The 26,374-nt window shown below is 33.7% G+C and overlaps 5 protein-coding genes and 1 non-coding gene across 8 annotated transcripts; 3 read left to right on the plus strand and 3 right to left on the minus strand.

Annotated features, from left to right (window-relative positions):
- Positions 1-4: 4 nt before the first annotated feature.
- Positions 5-2,023, minus strand: LOC114407690. Its single transcript, XM_028370883.1, has 3 exons — positions 1,302-2,023; positions 940-1,182; positions 5-759 (listed from the first exon to the last, which is right to left on the minus strand). The coding sequence occupies exons 1-3, from the start codon at positions 1,635-1,637 to the stop codon at positions 214-216; spliced, it is 1,125 nt and encodes a 374-aa protein (XP_028226684.1). The 5' UTR covers positions 1,638-2,023; the 3' UTR covers positions 5-213.
- A 2,395-nt stretch (positions 2,024-4,418) lies between these two features.
- On the plus strand, positions 4,419-4,490 carry TRNAH-GUG. Its single transcript has one exon. It is a non-coding gene; the product is annotated as a tRNA-His (tRNA).
- Positions 4,491-4,865: 375 nt separating this feature from the next.
- LOC114407692 (probable ribose-5-phosphate isomerase 3, chloroplastic) lies at positions 4,866-5,964 on the minus strand. The gene has a single exon (XM_028370884.1). The coding sequence runs from the start codon at positions 5,827-5,829 to the stop codon at positions 4,984-4,986; it is 846 nt and encodes a 281-aa protein (XP_028226685.1). The 5' UTR covers positions 5,830-5,964; the 3' UTR covers positions 4,866-4,983.
- Positions 5,965-9,000: 3,036 nt separating this feature from the next.
- LOC114407694 (putative B3 domain-containing protein At5g66980) lies at positions 9,001-11,752 on the plus strand. The gene is made up of 4 exons (XM_028370888.1): positions 9,001-9,107; positions 10,080-10,476; positions 10,577-10,737; positions 11,279-11,752. Exons 1-4 carry the CDS (start codon positions 9,021-9,023, stop codon positions 11,558-11,560), a joined length of 927 nt encoding a protein of 308 aa, XP_028226689.1. The 5' UTR covers positions 9,001-9,020; the 3' UTR covers positions 11,561-11,752.
- Positions 11,753-12,048: 296 nt separating this feature from the next.
- On the minus strand, positions 12,049-20,801 carry LOC114407693 (peptide-N(4)-(N-acetyl-beta-glucosaminyl)asparagine amidase-like). Of its 3 annotated transcripts, none has more exons than XM_028370885.1 (17): positions 20,606-20,794; positions 20,454-20,507; positions 20,226-20,381; positions 20,011-20,109; positions 19,732-19,818; positions 19,365-19,447; positions 18,981-19,094; positions 18,435-18,489; positions 18,286-18,372; positions 17,614-17,669; positions 17,460-17,519; positions 17,219-17,306; positions 16,376-17,122; positions 16,224-16,284; positions 15,001-15,103; positions 13,240-13,374; positions 12,049-12,586 (listed from the first exon to the last, which is right to left on the minus strand). In XM_028370885.1, exons 1-17 carry the CDS (start codon positions 20,681-20,683, stop codon positions 12,487-12,489), a joined length of 2,163 nt encoding a protein of 720 aa, XP_028226686.1. In that variant the 5' UTR covers positions 20,684-20,794; the 3' UTR covers positions 12,049-12,486. The 3 variants fall into 3 exon arrangements, 2 of the variants coding, with proteins under 2 accessions (XP_028226686.1, XP_028226687.1); XR_003665676.1 differs by lacking the exon at positions 12,049-12,586 and adding an exon at positions 13,482-13,625 and having other exon boundaries at positions 13,241-13,374; positions 20,606-20,801; XM_028370886.1 differs by lacking the exon at positions 15,001-15,103 and having other exon boundaries at positions 20,606-20,800.
- A 2,982-nt stretch (positions 20,802-23,783) lies between these two features.
- Positions 23,784-25,847, plus strand: LOC114407695 (protein ECERIFERUM 2-like). Its single transcript, XM_028370889.1, has 2 exons — positions 23,784-24,337; positions 24,797-25,847. Exons 1-2 carry the CDS (start codon positions 23,900-23,902, stop codon positions 25,694-25,696), a joined length of 1,338 nt encoding a protein of 445 aa, XP_028226690.1. The 5' UTR covers positions 23,784-23,899; the 3' UTR covers positions 25,697-25,847.
- The last annotated feature ends 527 nt before the right edge of the window (positions 25,848-26,374 follow it).

Consider the following 26,374-nt stretch of genomic DNA (forward strand, 5'->3'; position numbering starts at 1 on the left):
CGAATTTTGTACTAAGTTTTAACCTTTAATAAATGATTATCGATCTAGCATCCCACCATGCACAACGGTTTTGCTGCGAAGTACAGGTAGATGGGTGATGCAATTGCGTTGCTCAAACTCAGAAGGGTTACAAGGCATTTTATAGTAATACATGACTTATGCATTAGGTTCAAAATTGAATTACTAGCTTGTTCTGTAACCCATAAGGAGAACTCAATAATAGGAATCAGTAGTAACCGAGCTGCTGCCAAAGGAATTGCGCCTGCTGTCGTTCGTTGACCCATGAAAATTGATAACCCAATGGTCCATGCTTCCATGATCGAAGCGTAACGAGTTTGAGAACAGATTTTGTCTTGGACCATTCAATGGTGATTCCACAGACTTGCCTTTGTGCCTTGTTCCCCGTATTGGTCGTTGTCTTGGTTCACTCTGCGACCTTGCTTTAGCCCTTGAAGATTCTGTCTTGTTCATGTAATTTGGTGACAGTGATTGGCCGTGAGGCACTGAATGGCGCTGAGAAGTTGACAAGGCAATTGTCGTTGGGTTAAATTCAGACATGGATCGGTAGTTTTCTAGGCTGTTTGGTTCTATGATTAGAGTTTTCTTGTATTGGTTTTCTCGTTTAGAAACAACCGGCACATGCTTGGAATAGTATGTCATGGAATCACGCTCTCTGCCCTTAACATATGAACCATCTAGTGGGCCACTTCTGCTTTTCAAAACCTCCAACATTTCTTCCACACTCATATGGTTTGAATCCTATACACAATAGCTATATTATAGGCATTATCAAGAATGCAGGATAACTGAAAATTAACCAAAATTTCAATAGGATTTACTAGTTCTAAAATGAACATAATGGTTTTATTACTTGAATAAGCATGCTATGTCAATCTTCAGATGATAAAATAGAGATATTTTGGAGAGTCTAAATCTTACTTTATTTTCTTCTGTTATGAGATCAGTGGAGTATGGAACTTGTCTATGTTGCGGAGGCGATTGTTGTCGGAGGAGGTTTGCTTCCTCTGCCATCTGAACTCTGTGAATTCGGGCTCTAACTTGTATGGCCATCAACGCATGCATTCCACGCAGTGTAGCAGTTGTTTGTTTCCTTACAAGGTGACCCCTCACTAGTGCCTGTAACTTGACTAATCCCCTTAAAGCATGCAATGCTCTCCTTGCCTGAAAATTTACATGTAGAGCTCCAAATGTTTTGAGTCCAGGACTATTTAAATGTAAGGATACAACATTATGATTATCAAAGGAGAAACCATAAAGTATTTGAAAAAAGAAATTCATACCAAATAAGAGCGAAAGCTAGCCTGAATCTTTGTAGCGGCTTTGTTTTTATCTTTAGAAGGCTTTGCTAATGGTTTTGGAAGACGCCTTGGAGTCTTGGTTTCCAACAAGGCTTGTATTTGAAGTTTTGCAGAGTCAGCTGAGTCAAATGATCTGGAAAATTTATGCCCTGCTCCTGTTAGTTTTCCGAAGCTCCATCTGCGCTTCACTTTGGGACTCACAATCAGACTCCCTGTGTTGCCACTCTTATCCTCGCTGCAGAATGCATCGATCTTCTTTATTTTATCTTCTTTTTTCCCTAGTAGGAAGTTTCTGATCCATTTGCTGGCCTTCCCCATTTCTTGTTTTCTTCAATAACACCACTTAATGAATATATTAGTTTCAATCTCATCTCACTTCACACACGTGGATTATATACCCTGCATTCTTCTACTGTTCTACTTGTTCACCATAACCCTTTCTGTTCTGGGTGCTTCTGCTTCTATTTAACTAGTCATTGCTGGCTTTGGCCTGCAAAGTTTTCTCTGTTAAAGCCATTTGGCACTTGCCACCCTCCTGGAGCTTCCCAAATATCATTCAACATTGCCTCAGCCTGATCGTCAAGAGCTGTAAATTTTTCTGACTTCAGTAATATTTAGGGGACCATGCAGTGAAAATTAAAAAAAAAAAATCTTTTTCTTTTTTTTTAATCAGGATCAACTAGCTGATTAGCGGAGTACATTCATATATTCAATGACAGTGCCTCTCTATAGAAATAAGAAGGTAGAAACGTCACTGGTTTTATAACATTTTTTTTGCTCCTTTGAGGCTTAATCCGGGATTCAAGGGCCATGAATGGCTTGCACGCAAGTGTCAAGGCTACAAAGATCTTAAGAAAAACAATTAATATGATAGTAATTTTTATTTTATCAATGTCTATCTATGGAGAAATTATTGTATGGTTTGAACCATTATATTTTAACAGAATTTCTCTGACATAATCGAATTTTATTAACTCTTTGTAAATTAAAAATTTCAGCAATGTATCATTCAAAGAGTGACCAGAATCATACATGCATGGTGGTTTTAAAACATATAATAACTTCTCCAATCCGTGATAAATGATAAATTTGAGAAAGGTGATCAACCATCAGAAGTTAATGTTGAAGATAAATAAATTAACACAAATTACTTAATAGTGTGTTTGGAAAACAATGAGAACTGATTCTTATCAAAATAATGGTGTCAGCATAAAAAAATAAAAGCATATATTTGTTCTTTTGCTTTAAACGTGTTCCACTGAATAATTTTTTTTACAATGCTCTACTCCCCCAAACACGCAATAAGTAGGTGTGTGTTGACTTTGAATTCATCCCTAGTAACTCATGTGTGGTATTTAAAACCTCTTCCTAGTTATATTGTAAATCTTTTAGATAAATCTCTAAAAGAATTAAAAAGTCAAGTATTAGGATGTGTGATTTGATAAAAAAAAATTATTGTATTTCGAATGAGAAACTCTCATTTCATTTCATTTAATTAGGATGACCCCACATGTCTCTTAGAATGAGTAACATGAAACTTATGGAAATTAGAATATTTCAAAGAGCCTTTCACTTCAACTGATTATAAGAAATAGAGTTAATATTTAGTTAATACAACGTGGATGAAGAAAAGAAAGACATTAGAAAAAGAGTAAGCAAATAACGCACTCGATTTGTTATCTAATTAGTATGCTGTTGTACCTTTCCTTTTCGTTTTTTTATTTCCGGTTCTCTGTATCCTCTTTCTCAACTAATTCTGACATCCATATCACCAAAAAAACAATAGTTCGAGTTATTTTTTATATCTTTGTCATCCAGTTCAACATTCAACATGTGGATGTCCTTTTCCATAATATACATTTTTCATTAAATATGTGTTACAGAATTTTGAATAAATATTTACGTGTCATCATTTAATTAGGAAACTTGACAGCGAGAATATATGTAAGAAATTTGTTCTTAAAATAATAATAATAATAAAACAAGTAGTCCTTGGCTAGTTGGCTTACTTTTCATGTTTTAAGGAAACAAGTTGAGGAAGGGAAAAAATGTTGATACTACTACTCGTATGTGTTTAAAATTTAGATTATGGATGTTTTATTTTATTTTTTAAAATGAAAATAATTTTTATAAGATAAGAAATTTTTTGCAACTTATGATTAATTTATAATAACTTTTTTAAAAAAATTATTCTAAATTAATTATTTTAAATACACATAAAAAATCACGAACCGTTTTGGACTCTTCGGACAATTTTAGGCTCAGGACGGGCTTAAAAAACTCTAAAGCCGATCTTAGATCCAAGTAAATTAAATTAAAAACAAGTTAAGCAAAAGTTTATGCATTTGTACATCGCAGTTCTTTTGATAAGGACTTGATCTAAGATCAATCAAGTCTATCATAGGGTAAGTGTGGGTTTGGATCAACATTCAAAATACATGTAATGGAACAAATTTACGTCAATATGAGTAAATTGCGCAAAAATAATATGCAATGCTTAAATCCTATTCCTTACTTAAAGAGGAATGTACTAAATGAATTACTATAAATATAATATAAGATATGGTTTAACTTTTAACACAGAAAAAAGCATGTTTTATATTAGACTAGTAGTTAAAAAAATAATTTTTGACTCAAAATGCATTAAATTACATATTATTAGAATTACATTTCTATTTTTTAAATCATCATTACTATTATTATTTTAATAATAAATCCAATGACCCAATCTCATTGGATTGTTTCAGATCAAACTACATATTTAAACAAGGACAAATTCAATTCAAATCGAATGAATTAAAATTGATCGGATCAAATGAAAAAATTACTGATTCAATTCAATTCGACTTGTGTTGACTCCTACTTTTACATAAATGATTATCCTGCTCATTATAATGAGAGCTTTGATTACACAGATTTTTGTTCTAACTATATATATATATATATATTTTGTGGAAAAAACGAATGAAATGTTATAGCTTGATATTGGGTGTATTGTATGGATGGTGCCTGAAGCGAGAAAACACATAATGCTGCTCAATTTCTCTGTGGAATGTAAGAAATATAAAAAAGTACACTTTTCTTATTAGTTAACAAAATGTGGCTGTAGTTTAGTGGTGAGAATTCCACGTTGTGGCCGTGGAGACCTGGGCTCGAATTCCAGCAGCCACAATGACATCTTTTTAAACTTCAAACATTTTTTATTTATTTTTAATCTTGGCACATAGTAGTATATAACTCCTATATTTTTATCATTAAACAAATTTTTATCAGGACACAACTATAAACAGCACAACAGTGCGAAATATGAATAGTGATGAAATAGAATTTGTTTAGATTGGACTTGCTACCTCGATTGTTTTCAAGCTTTGAACTAAATTAAATGGACACAGTCCTTATGCTCATAAAATATTAATACTTAGAAAGCAGAAAAACAAGTTAAATTGACTTAATTTTTTTCTCCATCCACATTTTTGTGTAAAAATAAGTTTCATTACTCACCGGCGGAGATGAGTGTATTGTGCATAATGTAGTAGTGTATAGATATAGACCATAGAAATTGCAAAATCCAAATAACGCAATAATTATTATTATTCCACTGAAAACAAAAATAATACAGAGACAAGAATGAGAAGAAGAAGAAGAAACGAATTACTTCAGAGTCTCACTTGGCCTTGACTTCAACGCCAGATTTGCCAGCGATGATGACAGAAGTGGCCATGTTGAGGAACAAGCCATGCTCGACGACGCCTTCCAGAGCGGAAATTTCAGCGCCTGCGGCCAATGCATCCCTAATTGGAGTCTTGAAGTACAAATCCACGATGTAATTGGAATTATCGGTGACGTAGGGTTTCCCACTCTCCTCCAATCTCAATTTTGCTTCCACACCTTCTTCCTTGAAAAGCTCCTGAAGCCGATCCAGATTGTACTTCCAGCAGAACTGGACCACCTCCACCGGCATGGCCAGCCCGCTTCCGCCGAGGCCGTCCACGAGCTTGGTGTCGTCGACGACCACGACGAACTTGTCGGAGGCGGCCTCGACCATCTTCTCGCGGAGGAGGGCGCCGCCGCGGCCTTTGACGAGGTTGAGGTCGGGGTCGACCTCGTCGGCGCCGTCGATGGCGAGATCGAGGCGGGGGTTGTCGTCGAGGACGGAGAGGGGGATGCCGAGGGAGCGGGCCTGCTCCTCCGTGCGTTTGGAGGTGGGGACACCGACGATGTCGGAGAGTTGGCCGGAGGCGAGAAGGGCGCCAAGCTTGGCGACGACGAAGGCAGCAGTGGAGCCGGTGCCTAGGCCGAGGACCATGCCGCTCTTGACGGACTCCACGGCCTTGTCGGCGGCGAGTCTCTTGAGGTCGTCCTGGGTGAGGGTGATGGCGCGGATGGCGGGGAGGGAGTGGGGTGGAGTGCGCAGTTTAAGGGAGTTAGGGGTGCGTAGAATAAGGCGCGTGGAGGCGTTGTGGTGTGCGGAAGAGAGAGATGGGGGAGAGGAGAGGGATAAGGAAGCCATTGATGATTATGGTAAGAGAAAACAGTAGAGCCACACCCCACCCAGGTTTGATGCTTTATGTTTGGCCCTTTTTTATTACTTTATCTCTTTGCTTTCAACACAAAGTTGGGTGGATATTCCTTTTCCATCCTCCTCATTCATTCACCTACTTATTTTTTCTTCTTTTCTCCTCTTATCCTTAAATAGGAACAAATTTAACTTTTCTTTTTTATATAAAAAAAACTCCTCCATTAATTGTTCATTCTTTGTTATTAATAAAAAAATTCATTAAGTAACTAAAACATAAAAAATTAAGTTAAAAACTAATCTTCATCTCTTTATCTCATCAAGTCCGTGATTTTAGTCTCTTATTTTTTAACGGAGACATCTAATCTCTCACTTTTAAAAAATCTATAATTTTAGTCTTTATTTATTAATTTTAGACTTGATTATGTATTTTTTTTATTCTTTTCTTAATAAATTAAATTTATTTTTAATAAATTATCTATTAAAAAAAACTCCTCCATTAATTGTTCATTCTTTTTTATTAATAAAAAAATCCATTAAGTAACTAAAAGATAAAAAAGTAATCTTCATCTCCTTATTTCATTAAATCAGCATTGATTTTAGTCTCTTATTTTTTAATGGAGACATCTAATCTCTCACTTTTAAAAAATCTATAATTTTAATCTATATTTATCAATTTCAGACTTGATTATGTATTTTTTTTTATTCTTTTCTTAATAAATTAATTTTTTTTATCAATTAAATAATTTAAAAATAAAATTTTATCATGTAGATAATAAATAAATACATGTTATTTAATGTTTATAAAATACATAGATCAACGTTTAAAATTAGACAAAATGAATAAAATTATAAATTTTAAAAAAATGAGAGACGAAATATCTCAATTAAAAATTAAGGATTAAAATTGTGAATTTTGTAAAAATGGAAAAAAAATGTCTATATTAAAAATAAGGAGACTAAAATAAAAAATTTCAGAAAATAAGGAGAGAGAAATTGTAATTTAAAAAGTTGATAAAAACATAAAAAAAAGGTTTAATTAACCATTTAGTCCATATAGTTTCCAAACTTATCTAATTTAGTCCCTATAGTTAATAAGTGACTTTTTTAGTCCATCTAGTTTACCATTTAATTCCCGATAGATTTTTGCCGTTAAATTAGTGTTGCCGATCGTCCTTACCCGGAGCTCCCTCTCTTCTGGGAGGCCTCCGCCTTGCAACAGGTACTTCTACCCCCACCCTGCCGTCGACCTCTCCGACACATGCAAAGGTGAGAAATGAAGAGAAAGGTTTTGATGGCACGGTGTTCGGCGGAATTTTTCATTTGAGACAGCACTCAATGATGATGACAAATATTTTGTTTCTTTTCATCCCCATGGCTGCTCCCCTCCATCTCATTTTCACCATAGATCTATTTGTTGTTGTTGGAATCAAATAAGGACTCGAGGTTTATACGTGGTTGAGGGGTGGTTGCAACCATTGTTGACGGCGTTGAAAGAATAGATCTATGGTGAAAATGAGATGGAGGGGAGCGATGACGGAGATGAAAAGAAACAAAAACGTTTGTCATCATCGTTGAGTGCTATGTCTCAAACAGAAAACTTCGTCGTACACTGTGTCGTCAAAACCTTCCTCTTCATTTCTCTCCTTTGCATGTGTCGGAGAGGTCGACGACAACGCCGATTTTGCAGCGAGCGCTCGCAGTGAGGGTGGGGTGGAAGTGCAGTATTCGTTACAAGGCGGGGACCTCTCGAAAGAGAGGGAGCTCCGAGAAGAACGACCGATAATGACAATTTAACGATGTTAAACAATTTTAACGATAGAGACTTATTGAAAATTAAATGGTAAACAATAGGAACTAAAAAAACCACTTATTAAGGACTAAATTGAATAAGTCTGAAAACTACAGGGATTAAATGGGTAATTAAATCTAAAAAAAATATCTATTCCAATAACTTTTTTTATAATTCTTTAACCAATGTTGTAGGTAGCGTGACTACCGATTAACATTTAATAAAAACTAAAAAGTCGCGCACTAATGGTGGTATTCTATTTTTTACATAATTTTTATTAAGATTACGATTTTTTTTAACATTAGTTAATTTTATAATTTTTATCTAAATCTAATATTTTATGTCTTGAATTAGTTGGAAAAATATTTCAAAATTGAAAATAATAGTTATTTCGAATAGAAAATATTGACCCAAATTTAAAAGATAAAAGATGATAATTAATGTTTTAAAAGATTAATAAAAAATTAACATTTAATAAAAACTAAAAAGTCGCGCACTAATGGTGGTATTCTATTTTTTACATAATTTTTATTAAGATTACGATTTTTTTTAACATTAGTTAATTTTATAATTTTTATCTAAATCTAATATTTTATGTCTTGAATTAGTTGGAAAAATATTTCAAAATTGAAAATAATAGTTATTTCGAATAGAAAATATTGACCCAAATTTTAAAGATAAAAGATGATAATGAATGTTTTAAAAGATTAATAAAAAATTAAAACAAATTTTCTTAAAAAGATAAAAAAAAAATATTTTAGCTTTTTTTTAAATGTAAATTATTCATCTATATTGTACGCTGTATAAATTAAAATATTAGTTATAAAATAATTTGTTACATATTCAATGTTACTATATCATTATTTTTTTTACTGAGCTATATCATTATTTATAAACTATGTTATCATGCTATTCTTATATTGTATTATAATAATAGAATACAGTTAAGGAAACATAATTTAATAAATTAATAGTCAAAATAAAAATTAAAATATTGACTATTAATTTAGTATGTGTGTTATCATATCATGAAACTATATAATCCAAATCAAATAAGATATATCTAAATGATTATTTAGTACGTACACATGAAAAAAAAATTAAACAAAGTACACAAATTATCATATAATATAGAAATTTATCATACTCTTATCTTACATTTATTTAATTTTTATATTTTATTGAGCATTTATTTTTTTTAATCCAATAATATTTAATATCTTAGAATATTTTAAAATCTTTATATATATTTAAAGTAATCACAAATCTTGTGGATAGCTTATCTAAACGGTAACGTAATCTTCTAAGAAAAGAAAGTTATTATAGATAGTGATTATCAATGTGTTTATGTTAATAAATATTTGACGCAGCTGCTTCTTGCTGCACATCACACATGGAGAGCGCACTGCCCAGTCATGGAGACAAATCACTACAAGAATTCTTCAAAGTTTTCCTGCTCAGGACAGGTTCTACCAAGTTGGTATACTCTCATTTCCTTCTCTTGCTTTTAATTCTTGCACCGTCTTTTGTTATTTATTCATTCCGTCTTTCTCTAGCGTATCCATTAGGGTTGCCATAGTGTTGGAGGGTTTGGATAGTTTGTATCGTGTCGTAAGTTTAAATCCCCCTACCGTAATTGTATATGAAAAAAGGTCTTTCTTTAGTGTCAAAGAATCATGAAAAGTGAAAACTAACATTTAAAATATATTTTGTGCTTAGCAAATGTCAATTGTGTATAATTGACGGTTATGAAACACGGCTATTCCTAAAATCATGAATGGTTCCATTTTTTTTAAAATAATACTTAATTTGGTACCTATTGGATCCGTACCTAAGTTCAATAACTAAAAATATGATCTTTTTAAAAAGTTAGGTTTTTCATTAGTTTTTTTTTAGTATTTTTTCTCATTCACAACTCTTTTGACATCACATAAAGCCTATAAAACTAAGTTTAATGTCACAATAAAGGAGAAATAAAGATCTCCAGAGTGAAAAATAGTTTCTTTTATAAGAATCTTGCTCTAGACATCTAAAAAAAATTAAAAAACTTCAAAAAAGATAATCGCGGAAAGAAGAAGGTCTATGAAGAAAAAAAAAACCAAGAGAAGAGGCTCCATCTCCTGTTGCATGACACACGATAACTGATAGGTCTTCCAATCATTAACGTTTTAGTTTATTGCCCATTAGAACTTAGACAATTTGTTGTATTGCGATTTGTCGTAGTGCCTTTAATCTTTTTTTATGTTATAAATTATGCTTATTTATATTTCTTTTATCATTTATAAAATGTAGTCATGTTTATATTAAGTACTATTATTTATATATACATACTTTTTAAAAAATTGTATTAACGTACCCGTGTTCTAGATTTTTGGAAAATCGCATATCTCGTATCCGTATCCATGATCATAGATTGACTGTGATACTCACCGGGGACTTGTTCTTGTTTCAGCAAATACCAACATCTTTCACCAAGTTCTTCAATGGAGTCTTACCATTGAAGGTCACTCTTGTAGATCACGATAGAAAATCTTGGGATGTTTACTTGGAGAAAACCGAGGGTTGCTTGGTTTTTAAAGATGGGTGGCAGCAATTTGCCAAGGAGAAAGTTTTAGAAGATGGGGATTTCTTGGTTTTTCAGTATGATGGCAGGTCTACGTTTAATGTGAAGATATTTTCGAAAACTGGGTGCAGGAAAGTAGCTGCCCCTGCAAGTAGTGCAAAAATTGAACCCACTGTGATTTTGGATGAAGATTCTGATCAGCGTTGTAGTAAAGAAATCCAGTGCGGTCGTAAACGGAAACAGTCACCGCCTAGTCTCAAAACAAATGAGGAATCAGTGTTAGAAGGTCAGTTGTTTTAAGTGTTTATTTGTATTGCGTAATCTCATTATTATTATATATCATAAAGCTAAACGCAACTCTACGTGCTTTCTGCGCATATATATAGGTCCATGTCCATCCGAAGGAGCTCGGTTCAAATCAAAAAGAGTTTATGAAGAAAAGGATGACCACAATGAGAAGAAACCTGATCCAACAAAGTGTGTTCCATTACAGAATTCTCATCATTTTCAGATATATTTTAATGCTCCCTGGAGACTGAAAAAAGTGGTCAGTTAGTTTACTCTTACATGTACTATACAATTTAGGTAGTTACTCAGGTCTGATTTAAATGTATGTGTTTGTTTGAGTAATTGGCACTGAATTGTATTTTTCAGAATAGTGCATTTTATGTGAAGAAATTACTTTTCCTTACTATTTATGGAGATGGTGTAAAACATATTATAAGAATAAGAATGTCAGACAAATAACATTAAGTGTGTGTTTGATGTAACTAGCAGAAAAACTGACTGTAGGTTAAAAGTTATCTAATTAGTTAAATTAGGCGTTAAACTAACTGATATATAAAATGACTTAAAATAAAGAATTAAGATAGTGAGAATAAAATGAAAAAAAAAGAGGCTAAGAGCTTATAAGCTCAAATGTTGCATAGCACTTAAAAAACACTACAAAAATACAAGTTGCTAAAATAATCTGATTTATCAAACAAGTTTAATTTGCTCAAATAAGTTTCTCGGCTCAATTTGTTTTCTGTTATAAAATAGTTTGGTGAGCTAGATTGAATTATATAATTGGTGTTGGTGGGTTGCAGGAAATTCCTAGAAGTGTGCTGAGGAAAACGAATATCAAGCTAATGTCGAAGATAAGTCTGAGAGATGAGAATGGCAAATTATGGCCCGCGTCGATCATATCCATAAAGAAAGAATATCGTCATTTTTTGGGAGGTGGATGGAATGATTTCCGGCGGAGTTACAATATTCAAGAAGGGGACCGATGTGATTTTGAGTTTGTTGTTGATAAAGCAAACGCAGCCCAAGAACTGCTAGTTCGCGTACGTTCAAAATGTTCATTTGGTTGGGTGGACTGCAAATAATTTAGGGCATGGCTGCATATATATTTTGTAATATTAGGTCCGGGCAATGGCTTTTCAAATTTTTAAAGAATGTTATAATTTGTTTACCTTATAATTAAAATTAAGTTTAGTCTCCCTCTCACCTAGTAGTATATACGTGCGTTATCCTAATGCGTTTGCCTAGTTAACAGGGTTACAGAGATGATAGCTAGCATCTGCAGAGAGATGCGGGTGAGAGGCTTTTGCCTTATATTCCTTTTACTTGTACAAGTCGTTAAGTTCTTGAACTTGTATACACTTTTAGCACAATCTACTGAATTAGTGTTCCTGAAATTTTCTGATACGGGTAAATCCCCAGTACACGCAGAACATAATCGGTCCCAGGAATCTACATTTTCCACAGGGTGGGCGCATATATGTTTAGGAAACTATTGCTTAAATATGAACGAAAGTTACATGGGTTATGAACCATCCCATTGTAGAGTAGGTACTATAGCAGGCATTAGCGATAATCAACAAAAATCAATCAAATTCGTTCTAATATAAACGTTTAAACGTGCAGGAAAAATAAATCCATAGAACACACTACCCACCCCGCAAAATCCAAATGCTTAAAAACGACATTTCAGACCAATTGAGCTTAATCATTCCCACAAGTTTCCATAGACTGCCAAAAAACTAAGTAAAACCTCTAGCCTTATAAGGCATGCCAATAAAATAATTTAAAAAATCAAAGCGGTCACAGCTTTTTTTTTAATAAAACATTGACCGGTATAAATAATATTACTGTTATGTATGGCGTTTAACTATACACCCAAGCCAAGGAAGTTTTGGTTTGCCTCCTCATTTCATCCACCGTGATAGGCTTCCTTTTACGGTATAGACAAATTTAATCTTCCTTTTCTTATTCTTATATTAATAAGACATATAGACAGGAATTTGCTCAATTATGCTCGCAATTTACCTATAGATTTCGCATAGAGGTCAATGCTACCAATTTGCAGCCGGGAATTAGACTGAATATATCTGACTGCCAGAAACCTAAATCTGCATTGACATAATTTAATTAAGAAACAATCATAAATCACTCAATCTAGACCATGTATCAACCCACGTAAATGCAATCAATACATGTGCCTTTCAAGTCTTAACCGTCATCTCACATATTCATTAGGATTCAATTAGGTATGTGATAATTTTGATGATATAAGTTACCTAATTTGTGATTTCCTTTTAGTATCTGAAGGTTGTTTCATGTTTATTAAAAAAAATAATTGATAAAAATGAAATTAATCAATTTAGCCTTGTGAAGCTATATGGTTTCGACAAACGGACAAAGTGCAAAAACATGATAAAGTTAATAATTATTTTCTAATTTTGTGAGCCCAGCATAAGTAGACTGACACAAATCCGAAAAATCAAAATATAAATAAAACAATAAGAATATCTGAAATAAAAGTCTTCACTCTTAAAGTTTAACTTTTAAACATAAAAAACATATTCATTTGTCCAAATGTTTCAAAACTATTAAAGAATAGCTGTTTATAATGGGTTTAAAATATAAGCATATGCATTCTTTATCAAAATATCATAATTGTTTTAATAAAAAAATGTTTAAGGAATACATTCACCTGGATTACCTATCATCACCACTCCCAAATTTTTTGCTAAAATTTCTTCACCGTGTTAAGGTAAATTACCTGAAAACATTACATGGAAAATTTGCAGAACTGATTGTGTATGTTCTACGCTGGAAACGGTCTTCAAAGAACTGAGAGGTTTGCTTGTCCAAAACTCGCCAGCTGATCCCGTCATCACTGCTCCCTTCAAGAATCCTGGGAAAGTAACATATCCGCAAGATCATGAATACACAGCACTTGCTTTACTAACTGAAGCTTATGCATGACAACTCATTACAAAGCAAAGAAAAGGTTACCAGAACCTTTTTAGGAAAATCGAGCTAGTCAACGGACATAATAGTTAACCAAGGGGAAATGAGGAGACTTCAACAGCATATGCATATGGTAGCTGACAGGCAGAGCAAAAGCAGGGTACACACACATTTCACACGATTTGCTTGGCTTGGCTTCCATGTTATTTTAGGATTTGATTAAAATAAGAAGATGGCATAAGTTTTATACTACTAACAAACTATATTATGTTTGAAAAACATTTGAAATTCTTTTTGAAAGGTAAAATAAAGTTACTACAATCAAGTAAGTTTTAAATTGAGTACAAATTGAGAGAGTAGTTACATTACTTTAATTAGGAGCAATTGAGCTTATTAGGAATACAGAAGACTATAAGGTAAGGCAGAGTAACTCAACTACTCGTTGAATAATTAATAATAATAGACTTAATTATGTTTTTGATCCCTGATATATATCCGAAATTTGCGTTTGATCCCTGATAAATTTTTCGTTCGCATATGTTCCGTGATATTTGAAAAGTTTTATTACCTGCCGTTAGTTATGTGATGACGTGTTGAAATGGGTTGTTTTTTTATCCTGATTTGAGAAATTCAAGATCTGCAAAAGAGAGTGAGAGTCGTTATCGTTGTCATCGGTGTTGCGATAGTTAAGGTAATTTCTTTTGTGTTTCTTCTTCTTCTTGATTCGTGAAAGAAGAACCGAAACCATGAAGCCCGCCTTCACCCCCAAAACCCTAATCCCCCAATCCAAAACCAATGGCAACCCTTCAAGAAGATGAAGAATCTCCACCTCCCCACCACCGCCGACGCCGAACCCCTCATCTTCGAACTCCATACCAACAGGGACCAACCCGAATCCGACATCTCCTACAGCCTCAATCTCCGTGCTGACAAAAAACCAGAATGAAACAACAAAGATGACAGTGATGGTGCCGTGTTGCAACATTGCATTCTGCTGGAGGCCACGGCGTTGCAGAAGCTGAAAAGTGATCTGGAGAGGCTGCTGGGTTGAAGGGTAATGTTGTGTCTAGGATTGGGAATGATTATCTTGTTTTGGAGCATTCGAGGAGTGGAGAGAAGTGAAGGTCAAGGTTGGTGATGTTGCTGAATTGGGTTCTAAGGAGGAAAAGAGGTGTTTGAGGAAATTGAAGGAGTTGAAGGCTCGGTGCAAGGATAAAGTGTGAAGGGTGCTTGATTTATTTATTTTTTACTTTAATTGATTCTGGCGGTTAAAAACTGCCAGAAAATTTAAATTTGATTTTGAAACAAATACAAATACTAACTGTTTTTGAGCCGCTACAAATTGCGTTATCAAATATTTAACGGGCACGTCATCACTTAACTGGCGGCGACATGGATCTAAAACAAAACTTTTCAAATATCAGAGAGCAGATGCGAAGGAAAAATTTACCAGGGATCAAACACAAAATCCGGGTATATATCAAGGATCAAAAACATATTTAAGCTATGATAATAATAGCAACAAAGAAAAAAATCAGGCATAATTCAGCGTACATCCCAAAGTCCATACCAGTCCATTGGATCCCTTTCTGGTGCATCATTGGCTGACATCAACTCATATGCTACAAGCTCAAACATCTCGTTACCAAATGTTCTATACACGACCCAACAACCTACGAAGTCAGATATATAACAAATTTTTTATATCAGCATCAAGAGAGCAGCAGTGTCTGCACCTTTAGAATGGGGTGGACATAGAAATCAAATGGAATTATACTTTTGGCACTAGCATCTAAACTGGCACTAGCATTTTGATAGGGAATGAAAATCTCTAAATATTATTTATCAAACAAAAAGGGAGCATAGCTCCTTAGAACAGAGGAAAGTCCTCTGGAAAACAAATATTCAGTAACAGAAAGATGGAAAAGGAAAAAGAAAAACATACCAAGAGATTGCAATAAGTGTGAAAATATTCAGTAAATCTCTTCCATGGCCAAATGGCCACCAACTTTACCCAAAATTGTCCTCCTCCTCTCACAACCCCCCAGTAAAACATTCAGCATTCTCCCTCCAGTGTCCTTTTCATTGACACACTGCCAGATGTCTATCTATTCTGTTATGCTTAGGGTCCACTTAGTCAATTTGGGCACACTAAATATTTTTTCATTGCTTCCTCCTTCACATCCCTTCTCTGCCCCTTATTTCTTTCAATTAGACTATAGCTTCAGTGCCTAACACTTTTCATAGTTATGAATTCTTTTTCATTAATATTAAATTTCTGTCTTGAAGAAAGAAAACCAACAAAGCAAAACTCCTAAGAATGAGAATTTTAACAAGGAATCACATAACAGTGCAGAGAAACCAACTAGAAGTCAATTTACTAACATTTGACTATTAGTAGCTTAACACTATAATTTGTAAGTGGTTGGTTTACAATCTATTTACAATGAGAAGATTGAGGTACTAGGGAAAAATACTTGCAAAGAAAAATACCAAGCCAAGTAGTCAACATATGATTTACAATGGTTGGTTTGATGTAGTTGGCATAAAAACCATCCACTATGAGTTACAATAAAGAAAAAGTCCCAATACAATCTCATTAATATATACAATTTATTAAGAATGGCAATTAGTATATAGTATAACCATATGGTAGGTGACATATAGCAACTTGTTCTTTTCTAATGGGAGAGTAGAAATCATGTTTGTCCACACCTTAATCAATCCTATAGAACTCTGTTTAAGTTTAAACCATAATCTGATGTTGTAAGTTATTTATTTGGTTAACTATACCTCTTGCTCCGTTTGGTTCTTCCCATTTAGAAATTCGGGTGCCATCAAATGCTGATGTTATCTGAAATTTTATAAAACAGGGACAACTTTATGGGTGCTATAAGGCACAAGTATGGTAAACACATAAAATAGCCAGCTATAAACAAACTTACAATCCCAAAAGGCAACTCCTCTGAACTTGCAATGGCTGAACCGGAATGTATTCTATTTAATTTTAAAAATGGCAACAGAAACATATCTTTCCCATAGTTTTCACACTTGTTAAGAATGTAAATCATGTCATCCAGAGCATCTAACGCAACAGGCAATGCTAAAGAAGTTACTACAGGGTCACCAAACAAACAAAATTCAACTCTCCCATCTGTATTCACCTTTTTCTCCAGTGAAAGAGCACCAAGTAAGTCATCAAAAGATGGCAATAGTTTCTGAAATTTTGGGTTATCTAGAACTGTGTCAATGGAGGTCCTTCTTGTTTTATAGGGGGACTTGCTAAGATCCAAAAGAATTCCTTTAGTAATCCTGAGTACTTCAACAGCTTCCGACTTTGTTAATTCTTCCCCAACAAATTGATAAAGGATAGGACGGAATGCATTATAAATCCTTGTCACGTGCTCATCTACGCACAAACGAACTGGGCAAGCAGAGGAACTTAGCTTATCAGAACCCATTTCTAATCTGGATTTGCGCCATTCCTCATTCCCACTTCTTCTTCCAGGTAATGAGAGTGACTCGTCATCTTCAGCATGTAAACTCCTCTCAAGTTCTTTGTTTTCCTCCATATCACGGACTTCAATAATTGAAAGTAGTTGAGATGCAAAACCTCTTCGACTTTCTTTTGTTATATTAGAGAGTAAAGATGACAAAGAAGGCTCTGTAATGATAGTACGTCGAGATAGGACCTCAATTTTGAAAAAGATACAAAAATTCGTCATAAATTATCAGGAAATCAGGATCCTCATGCTTGTGAAAGAAAGAGCATAAATTGTAAAACCTACCTCATGCCACTTCCTTGTGTATCGTTTGGTGACATCATAAACTCCATCTTTTGCTATGGCTATTACATAATTTAATTTTTTCCCCCACCTATGCCACAGATTTTAAAAAATAATAATAAGGAAACATGAAAGAAAGATGCAAATTACTAATGAGGACAAGAACAACTATTTTCTCACTATCAATTAGATGGATGATAGCAATGAATACAGTAAGTGGAAGTACTGCATAAATGAATAATACCCTTTTTCATATAATAATGGCTTGTCATAGATTCCTTCACATGGGTCAAGATGCATCCATCTGTAAGATCGTAGGTCTTCAGAAACAAATACATCTGACCAGAGATAGTTTAAGGGCAGATTATGATAGCCAACAACTTTTAGATAAATTATACCTTCCCAAGAATTGAGAGAAGCACTCTGTCCAAACATGATCTGTAAAGTCCAAGATCTGGAGATCAACCAAAATCGGTGTCAGGAAACCCATTCTTCACAAGATAAACAAGCACATTTATACCCTAGGTTGAAAATTCACTGGCAAAACTGTAAGGACATCAATACTCAGTGCCCGTTTTCCCTAGTTGGTGAAAAATAATCATTCCATATAAATCAACTGTAAAGAGCAAAGGGTTCCTGAGAAGAATGCAAGCTAAATTCAAGAATTGAATTTAGACTTACAAGTCTATACCACAGCTATCTTTTGATTCTTTTCCATACAGACAACAATTTAATTTAGAATATCAAACATGACTTTTTCCCCCTATGAATATGAGAACAGAGCATACATTTCAAGCAAGTAAAACTAAAATTAAATCAGTTACCAAAACACAAGATTTTGTCATGTAGATGTTTGACACAAGACATTTGGCACTGCATTTGTAATTTCAGAATCATCATGTGCCATGCCACAAAATAAGTAGTTCAAATCAAAGATTCAAAACCAGGTCTACACCATACGTCCTAGCAATTGATGATACAGAAAACTAAAGCATTGTCTACCCAATTGCAGCATAAAAACCAAGAAAAACCAACATATTGAAAAGGCTGAATTTCATCCAGTTACAAACCAGACGTGACTCATAGCCAAAAGCTCGACAATAGAATGTAAAGCAATTGGCCCATTCCCCGCAGCGGCCCTCTCTTGTTTCCACAAGCTGCAAATTTAACAAGGGAGTTTCAGTATATAAATTATTACAACTTGACATGAGTTGAATACCTTCATTGGATCATTGTACCGAGGGAAGCGAGTTAGTTGGGAGCAAACAGTACAGCTGGGTTGTGAAAAGATAAATGTGAATAACGGGAAAAATGAAAGTCAGGCAAAAAATAGAAGCTAAAAAGTTAGTGAACATAAGCAGAAACCATCAAAAATGGTTTATAAGCAAAAGGACAGAATCCAAGTAACAATAACAATACTAGATTCTTATCACCAGATCTCCCAACTGTAAATAGATATGTACTATGTAATGGATGAATAATTCCGTTCATAATAAAATAGGATTTGCTTGTGAAGACCTGTTCTAAATAAAATCAAACAGGAAACAGTTTGTTGACCTAGAAAACTAGGATATTTTCAACTTTAAAGAAAACTATTAAGCTGATTATAGTAAAAATATATTGCAGACAGATCGGTTGATTAATTATAGCTTAAAGAAAGTATACAATTAGTTCAAATGCATGATGTCACCAGAGCCACTTTCATTATCTAAGTACAAGGAAAACAGAGTAACTTCACATTAAAGCATACATTCAATGGTCATACCGATAGAGTTCAACCCTAGAAGCCCCATAAAGAGTCTCGGAAGGAAGTGGAGGAGCCATGCCCTGGCCTACAGTTTCATTGCCACAATCACGACAAGATGGTGAATTCACCCATCTATTAGACAAAAACAAGAAAGAAAGAAGAAACGAATAAGATGCAATTGGAAAAAAGAGAACACATATGCAGGTTAATTGATTTCTTTCATGGTGACAAACATTGCAAGAATCATATTTGAGTTATATAACAAATATGCCAGCAACTTTATGAAGCATGGGATCTATGATCTACTCTATTCAGTCCTTATGGAGTTATTGACCATTGAAACATTTGGTTCATTTGGCATTAATTAAAAGCAGAATAGACAATATAATAACCAGTTTAAACCTGAAGGATCGTTTGAACCAGAAAAGCAGCTGCAGCAGGAAAGCATGATCTTGTTCTATTTTTGATGGCTTGAAGTTCCCCTCCTGGAAAATATTATCAGGCTTACTGATTACAAAAACAATAAAAGCATAATAGCAAAGGATATGCTTATAAAATGGCAACAGCATCTCAATCCACATACAGTGCTTGTCAAAATGAAGAAAAAGACAATTCCAGGCTGAATGGATTTTTATAGTAGTCGTACAGAGTGTTACCGTAAACGAGTTGGTTTTACTTGAACGCAAAATTAACATCCTCTAAAATGAAACAATATATCTGTCCAGTGAATTAAGATGTTCTCTTGAAAGAGAAATATAAATGTTCTTACCTTGGCCAAAGAGACCAAAGCTTTCTCCTCGAGCTCTTCCATAGGAACGGACTTCCGAGCAGCCTCCTGCCGTGTTGCATCCTCATACTGCAATATATCGAAACAAATCAACATACGGAATGATAGAATCAACTGTGATGTAACAATATTCATAACGACAACACGGTAGCCCGTTCACTGTAAAACTAATTCTCGTCTTCACATGTTATGCAACTTCATGAACCAAATATCTTGCTCTCCTCACTCAAAACAAAGATAAAATTGTTTGTAAGTCAATACCATGCGGACTTGACTAACGTGGGGCCGTACTCTACTATCAAATTCTCGAGGACTTTCGCTCGCCACATACTGCTGCAACATAAGCGCTTCCTCCTCTGCCTGTACAGATATAACAACGTTGAAAATAAAAATAAAGTTGAAACTATAAATAAATACAGAAATTCTCTCTCCATTTCCAAAATCGATTATACTGAACGCAAATTCTTAGGTGAAACCTGCAAGAGTCGGGCCAATTCCTCATCGGATTTCAACAAATCGGCAGCGCTTGGTTCGGGTTCGGAGTCGTTGACCGAGACGAGTCGTAGTTTGTCAGTAATGGCGAAGAGATCAGAGTCATTGACCACAGGAGTATCTTGTTCGGCTCCGAAAATCTATGCAAAATTTAAGAAGAGAATCAGAGTCTAGGAAATAAGTATATGAAAATTTAGGAGAGGAATTGAAACCTTTTGTTGATGAGGTGGAACGGAAGTGAGGGAATAGAGCTGGAATTGAAAGACCTGCAACAATAGTGGAAGAATGAATTGGATATATATATATATATAGAGAGAGAGAGAGAGAGAGAGAGAGAGAGAGAGTGAGTGAGAAAGAGGCGCACTTCGAAGCCGTCGTCTGTGTCGTAATGTAGATCAAAGTCAGAGTCGTCGTGGACCACCAGAAACCTGCGCGCCACCATCTTCTTTCTCTCTACTCAGCTCAACTCCCACCATGGAAGAATGGAACTAAGTCACTCCTTAATAAGGACTACAATTCTATGTTCTCTTCTAAATTACACAAATTAAATTTTTAATCAAATAAATCAGAGCAAATTAGAGTAATACTCCTTTAGCTTTTATCAAATTATATATAACTCAATTCTCTTTTATTTTCCTACTCTAACAACTTTTAAGTTTAAGAATATTACACAACAACTTTATGTTTAAGAATATTAAGCTGTCATTTTCTTCATATTTTTTCAAATCTTATACTAACATCTTTTACAAAAGATGAATTTAATATTCGTTTCTAAAAGATAAATAATTGTAATTAATAATAATCTATTCGATGTCTTTCATTTTACTTCTGGTAGCAACGTAAACAAGACATGACATCTTTATTCTAGCATTTTTTTTAGAATGCATTCTTGTATCTCTTTATCTTTTATGCTGTTTAGGTGGATCACTTCAGCACTAATTACATTTTTTTACCTGTTATAACTTAATTGATTTTTCTTTTCAATATAGTAATTTTTAAAATTTTATTAGTTTTATATAATAACAAAATAAAGATAAAAATAAGTCGTTAGAAAATAAAAGAAGAAAATAGAACTAAGTCATTATGCATATTACTAAAACTCTCCATCAATTTTTTTGAAAATTACTAAACAAGTCTCGTAAATAGCTTTTTATTTATATTAATTATTATAATTTTTTTATAATGACTATTTTATTAAAAGTACATTATTAAACCCATTTGCTAAAGAAAACAAGACATTATTGAACCCACAGTAAAATATAGAACCGATACTTGAACAAACTCCCAATAGGTCACAAGTTAAACTACACTGCATAAGACAAATTTGTACTTAGTAAGAACATTCCCAATAAGCACCTCCATAGAGGTGCTCTAATAATACTTGTTAGTAAATTTTAAAATAAGAGATGTATATTATATTAGATAATGTACATGAGCGTTAGTTTTAATTTTGAGTAAATTGTATTTCATTATTCTAAAAAAGTTTATTTAAGTGACAGTAGATTTAGAAGTTGACTTTAAATGCAATTAACCATATTTCGTAACATTGAGTTAATCCTCCAATTTTAACATAGACCACTTAATCACTGGTTCATCGTGGTCTATTTTTTCAAATATTAGATGCATCTATGTTCTATAATTTTATCATATAGACATTCTCCACCAAATCAACCATCTTTCCCTTATCTAACTACCCCTTCTTCCGTTAGGTTCTTGTGGTGGCACCATATTTTTGCCGTCACATTCATGTTGACATCACTTTTGTTGCAACTGAACCCATTACATCGTCGCTCAACGGGTTCCGAAGAGATTCGAACCACAAAAAAATTGATACATATATTTTTCATTTTGAATTTAATTGGGCTTAAATATATTTTTATTTATTTATACTTTTACTCCCTATATGATATAGAATAATATTTTATATAATCAGTTGTAGTTGTGTTGACTTCATATTTGTAGTACCAAAAAAGAAAAAAATCCCTAAAAACAACTTGCGATAAGTTGTTCCAAATTCGTTGTTATGAGATGAAATCTTTAAGGTGATGGCAATGAAAGAAGTGTAGAAGATCCAGTGGATGAATTGGTTGGGAAAGGATCTCAAAACTCAGGATTCAGACATTTGGATGACTTCAATAAAGCAAAACAGGTCTGGCATATTCTACAAAATGAGTATGTCCTGTCAATTGAGTGTCTAGCTATTCGTGCTGGAGAGTCAAAGTCAAACAAAATTTTGTGATAAAAGCACTACAAAATAATCAAGGATTGCATGCGTGTGAACATGGGGGCTAACTTATTTTCAACAAGATACTTCAAATCTCAAAACCGTAATTTTTCCTGTTCTTAACTATGTTTTTGAGACAATATCCTCAATTTCAATATAATTATATCTTATAGTATATTAGTACTAAATATTTTAAAAAATAATTTTCATTCAGATATTTAAAAATAACAATAAATGTTAAAAATATAAAATTTAAACAAACTGCAACTTTGTGATCTATTGGGAATGAAATTCTTTTTTCATCTTTCATGGATTAGCTTTTGAATCCCTCCTATCGTAAACAAATCTTGAAGGTCCACCGATAACGAGAGGAAATTGATCAAGAGATTTGCGAATAAATGATGAACTAAAAACTAAAAAGTAAAGGAGCCAAAAAAGCAATAGCTCGCCGAACAAGCAGAAACAGGTCTAAAATCTAGTAACTAATGTAAAATAATTTTGTCAATTTTTTTTTATCAACAATTAACAATATATTAGATGAACCGGAGGTGTTAGAAAAAAAAACAAAATACAAAATTGTCAAGTGATAGGCAAAGAAGGCATAGTTTTCTTGCTGTAAAAAAAGGTAAAGAAAATGTCTCTTGATTCAAATAATTTTCTTTTCTCTTTAATTCCAATACTCTTGTAATATCTTTAATCCATTTCTATCTAATAGAATTGAATTCTCGATCATTATTAACGATTAATATATCTTCTATATAGTAGTATTTTCTTTGGTCCTATTAAACAAGCCTTTTAAGGATATTTAAAAAAAATTATAAATACAAAGTTATTCAAAATCATGATACAAGTGCATGGAAAACCTTTTTATTTTTAATTTTTCAACTAATGTCCTTAATATATTTCTTTATTAAGATTAATATAATATTACCAGCATTAATTTAAGATATTGTCTTTTTTACTTCTTTAAAAACTTAAATCCAAAATATATTCTTACGTACAATTTAGGGAAAAAAAGTTAGTACTAGCTAGTATATTAGCGTGTGAGCCAAAAGAACTGAAGCATTTGAATATAATTAAGCTTGGCATTACGGTAGTTGCTATGAACATTTGAGAAACACATTTGAATATAATTAAGCTTGGCATTAGGGTAGTTGCTATGAACATTTGAGAAACAATTATGTCACTGACATTAATAAAACCACCAACTATCACCGTCCTCTTTAATTCTCAACTGTCCACGCATAAGTTCAACCGTCTTCATTCCTTTATGTTAACGGCTGTGTACTTATATATATACACATATATAGTATGCCGATATTAACTACTTTCACCAAAGCAAAGCATACCCACAACACACTGTTTTTGTTTTTGTTTTTGTTTTTCTGTGTCACTGTTCTCACATAATCTGGTTTGGTGGTGCTAAGCACAAACATGTCCAACTCGAGGGTAGTTGTGAACTCAAAACTAACGGTTGTGTCGAGCAGACCCGTTAGTGCTTCGGGTAAGGGTAAGGCTCATGCGCTATCCGCGCTTGACAGTGCCATGGGTTCACACACAGTGCATGTTATATACTACTACAAGAACGAGGAGAAGTGGTTTGAGTCGTTTGATTTGTTGGACCCTTTGAGGGAATCGTTGTCTGAGGTTCTGACTCTCTACCCTACTGTGACGGGTCGGTTGGGAAAAAGAGGAGTGGATGGTGGGTGGGAAGTGAAGTGTAATGATGCGGGCGTTAGGGTCATAAAAGCCAGCGTGGATGCTACACTTGATCAATGGCTCAAATCTGCCTCTGGCTCCGAAGAGAACCTTCTGGTTGCTTGGGATCATATGCCTGATGATCCTACCACATGGTCTCCCTTTCGAATTCAGGTATCATTTACAATCAAGTATCTCGACATGAGAACAATTTTATATAGCTTATACTGTATATTCTACATCTCAAATCTCAATAATGCTTGGTTGAGCAAACAGTTTTATTTTGCTTTTATCTTTTATATGTTTAAAGTCATATTTAACTTTATTTTTTATTAATTATCATCTAGTATGTGAATTAACTGGCACAAAATTATTTTAGTTTAATTAGTGTATATGTTTATTGGAATACAAATATAAGAGTGAAATAACACAATATTATATATAAATAAAAAAATTAAATATCATATAAATAATAAGATCCACAAATTGAATGTTTTAAGTTTTGAATTAAAATGTGATATAAATTTACTCATGTGATGTGGAGTGTTTGAAGTGTATTGGTGATTGTTATAGATGATTTTGTATAGAATACGATAGAACATAGAAGTGATTGTTGGATGTTGGTTGTTGCAGGTAAACAGATTCGAAGGAGGAGGTGTTGCAATAGGAATAAGTTGTAGTCACATGGTGGCAGATCTAACTTTCTTAGCATCATTTTTCAAATCATGGACGGAAGTTCACCGCCACTTGGCCATTACCCACCCTCCCTTCGTCGCTCCACTTCCAAATCACGCCGATGATGATGCAGAGTCTCTCCCTCGCCATGCAAAAACACACTCTCCGAGAAACATGGCTACAGCCACCTTCAAGTTTTCAAGTTCAATCATCAACCGATGCCTCTCCAAAGTCCATGGCACGTGCCCCAACGCCACCCCATTTGACTTCCTCGCCGCTCTGTTTTGGAATCGCATCGCTCGGGTCAAACCTCCAAAAAATCACCACCAAACACACTGTCTTTGCATTTGCACCGACTTTAGGAATCTCATAAAAGCGTCCCTCCCTATTGGGTACTTCGGAAATGCCTTGCACTTTTCAATGCTCTCGCAGAAAGTGGAAGACATGCAATTAGGAGGCATAGTCAGTGCAGTGCATAGCCACCTGAAAGGGCTTTCAGAGGAAGAAATATGGTCTACGAATAATGAAGGGAATTATTATTGCATGTATGGGACTGAGTTAACTTGTGTTTGCATGGAGCACTTGGTGTTTGAGGAAGAAAATGAGTCGTTGCTATATGCTGCAATGTTTGGGAATAACGAGAAGCCAATTCAAGTTTCATGTCGCGTGGGGAATGTGGATTATGGTGAAGGTTTGATCACGGTGATGCCTTCTGAAGAAGGAGGACTTTCGAGAACAGTGATGGTGATGCTTCCTGAGGAAGAACTCGCTGAACTAAGCAAAGATGAAGCAATATTGGAGTTGGAGCCAGCGATGCTTCTTGCTGGTTCTGTGGTCAGTGGTGGACCATTGACTTAATGCAAAATTTAATTTTTCGACTTCTTGTCTCTCTCTAATGCTGCCAACCAATACTTACACGTGGAGTACGTGAGAATCTCAGACACTTTTTTTTTATATTTTTATTCATGTGATTGATTAAAATTTGTTTAAAATTATCAATTTTATTATATTTTATTTTTTATTTAATATAAATTAAGAGAAAAAATATTAATTAAAAATTAAAATTTATGAAAATAGATAATTTTTAATAAATTATAATCAATCAAAGAAAAAAATCTAAAAAAAATTATCAAAATGAATAAGAAAGTTTTTGCCAAACGTGATAGAACCGGCTCAAATTTGGAGTATGTGTGTCAGTGTGTATGTACGTTTAACTCATGAATCATGACTATGACTACCTTGCATGAGTAAATTGTTTGACTTTTGTTTATTTATTCATTTTTCACTAAATAAATTTGTCCGTTTAAATCTTGTGGTAATTTTATTTTCCGTTCAGTTCTTAAGGAGTGTACAGAGATATTAGTTAAGGAATTTTTTTTTATTAAATACTTTCAATTATTTAAAACATAATACCAACTTTTTTTAATTTAATAATCTTTAGAGTGATATCATCTAGTGTCTTTCAGAAAGATTTATTGCATAAAAATATAAAAACATAATAATTTTTTTATAAATAACTATTTATTTAAAACTATT

The sequence above is a fragment of the Glycine soja genome, chromosome 3, assembly GCF_004193775.1.
Source record: "Glycine soja cultivar W05 chromosome 3, ASM419377v2, whole genome shotgun sequence".
NCBI classification, from domain to species: Eukaryota; Viridiplantae; Streptophyta; class Magnoliopsida; order Fabales; family Fabaceae; genus Glycine; species Glycine soja.

What these genes read in the sequence shown, in the direction of transcription:
- LOC114407690 (XM_028370883.1), bottom strand. Translation starts at nt 1,637, where the DNA reads ATGGGGAAGGCCAGCAAATGGATCAGAAACTTCCTACTAGGGAAAAAA. An exon ending in CTAGCTTTCGCTCTTATTTG is followed by an intron (nt 1,183 to 1,301) that starts GTATGAATTTCT and finishes GTAAATTTTCAG; the next exon opens with GCAAGGAGAGCATTGCATGC. An exon ending in TCATAACAGAAGAAAATAAA is followed by an intron (nt 760 to 939) that starts GTAAGATTTAGA and finishes TATTGTGTATAG; the next exon opens with GATTCAAACCATATGAGTGT.
- LOC114407692 (XM_028370884.1), bottom strand. Translation starts at nt 5,829, where the DNA reads ATGGCTTCCTTATCCCTCTCCTCTCCCCCATCTCTCTCTTCCGCACAC.
- LOC114407694 (XM_028370888.1), top strand. Translation starts at nt 9,021, where the DNA reads ATGGAGAGCGCACTGCCCAGTCATGGAGACAAATCACTACAAGAATTC. An exon ending in GGACAGGTTCTACCAAGTTG is followed by an intron (nt 9,108 to 10,079) that starts GTATACTCTCAT and finishes TTCTTGTTTCAG; the next exon opens with CAAATACCAACATCTTTCAC. An exon ending in TGAGGAATCAGTGTTAGAAG is followed by an intron (nt 10,477 to 10,576) that starts GTCAGTTGTTTT and finishes GCATATATATAG; the next exon opens with GTCCATGTCCATCCGAAGGA.
- LOC114407693 (XM_028370885.1), bottom strand. Translation starts at nt 20,683, where the DNA reads ATGGTGGCGCGCAGGTTTCTGGTGGTCCACGACGACTCTGACTTTGAT. An exon ending in GAAAGGGATCCAATGGACTG is followed by an intron (nt 13,375 to 15,000) that starts GTATGGACTTTG and finishes TTACTTTCCCAG; the next exon opens with GATTCTTGAAGGGAGCAGTG. An exon ending in TTTCCATGTAATGTTTTCAG is followed by an intron (nt 12,587 to 13,239) that starts GTAATTTACCTT and finishes ATGTCAATGCAG; the next exon opens with ATTTAGGTTTCTGGCAGTCA.
- LOC114407695 (XM_028370889.1), top strand. Translation starts at nt 23,900, where the DNA reads ATGTCCAACTCGAGGGTAGTTGTGAACTCAAAACTAACGGTTGTGTCG. An exon ending in GGTCTCCCTTTCGAATTCAG is followed by an intron (nt 24,338 to 24,796) that starts GTATCATTTACA and finishes TGGTTGTTGCAG; the next exon opens with GTAAACAGATTCGAAGGAGG.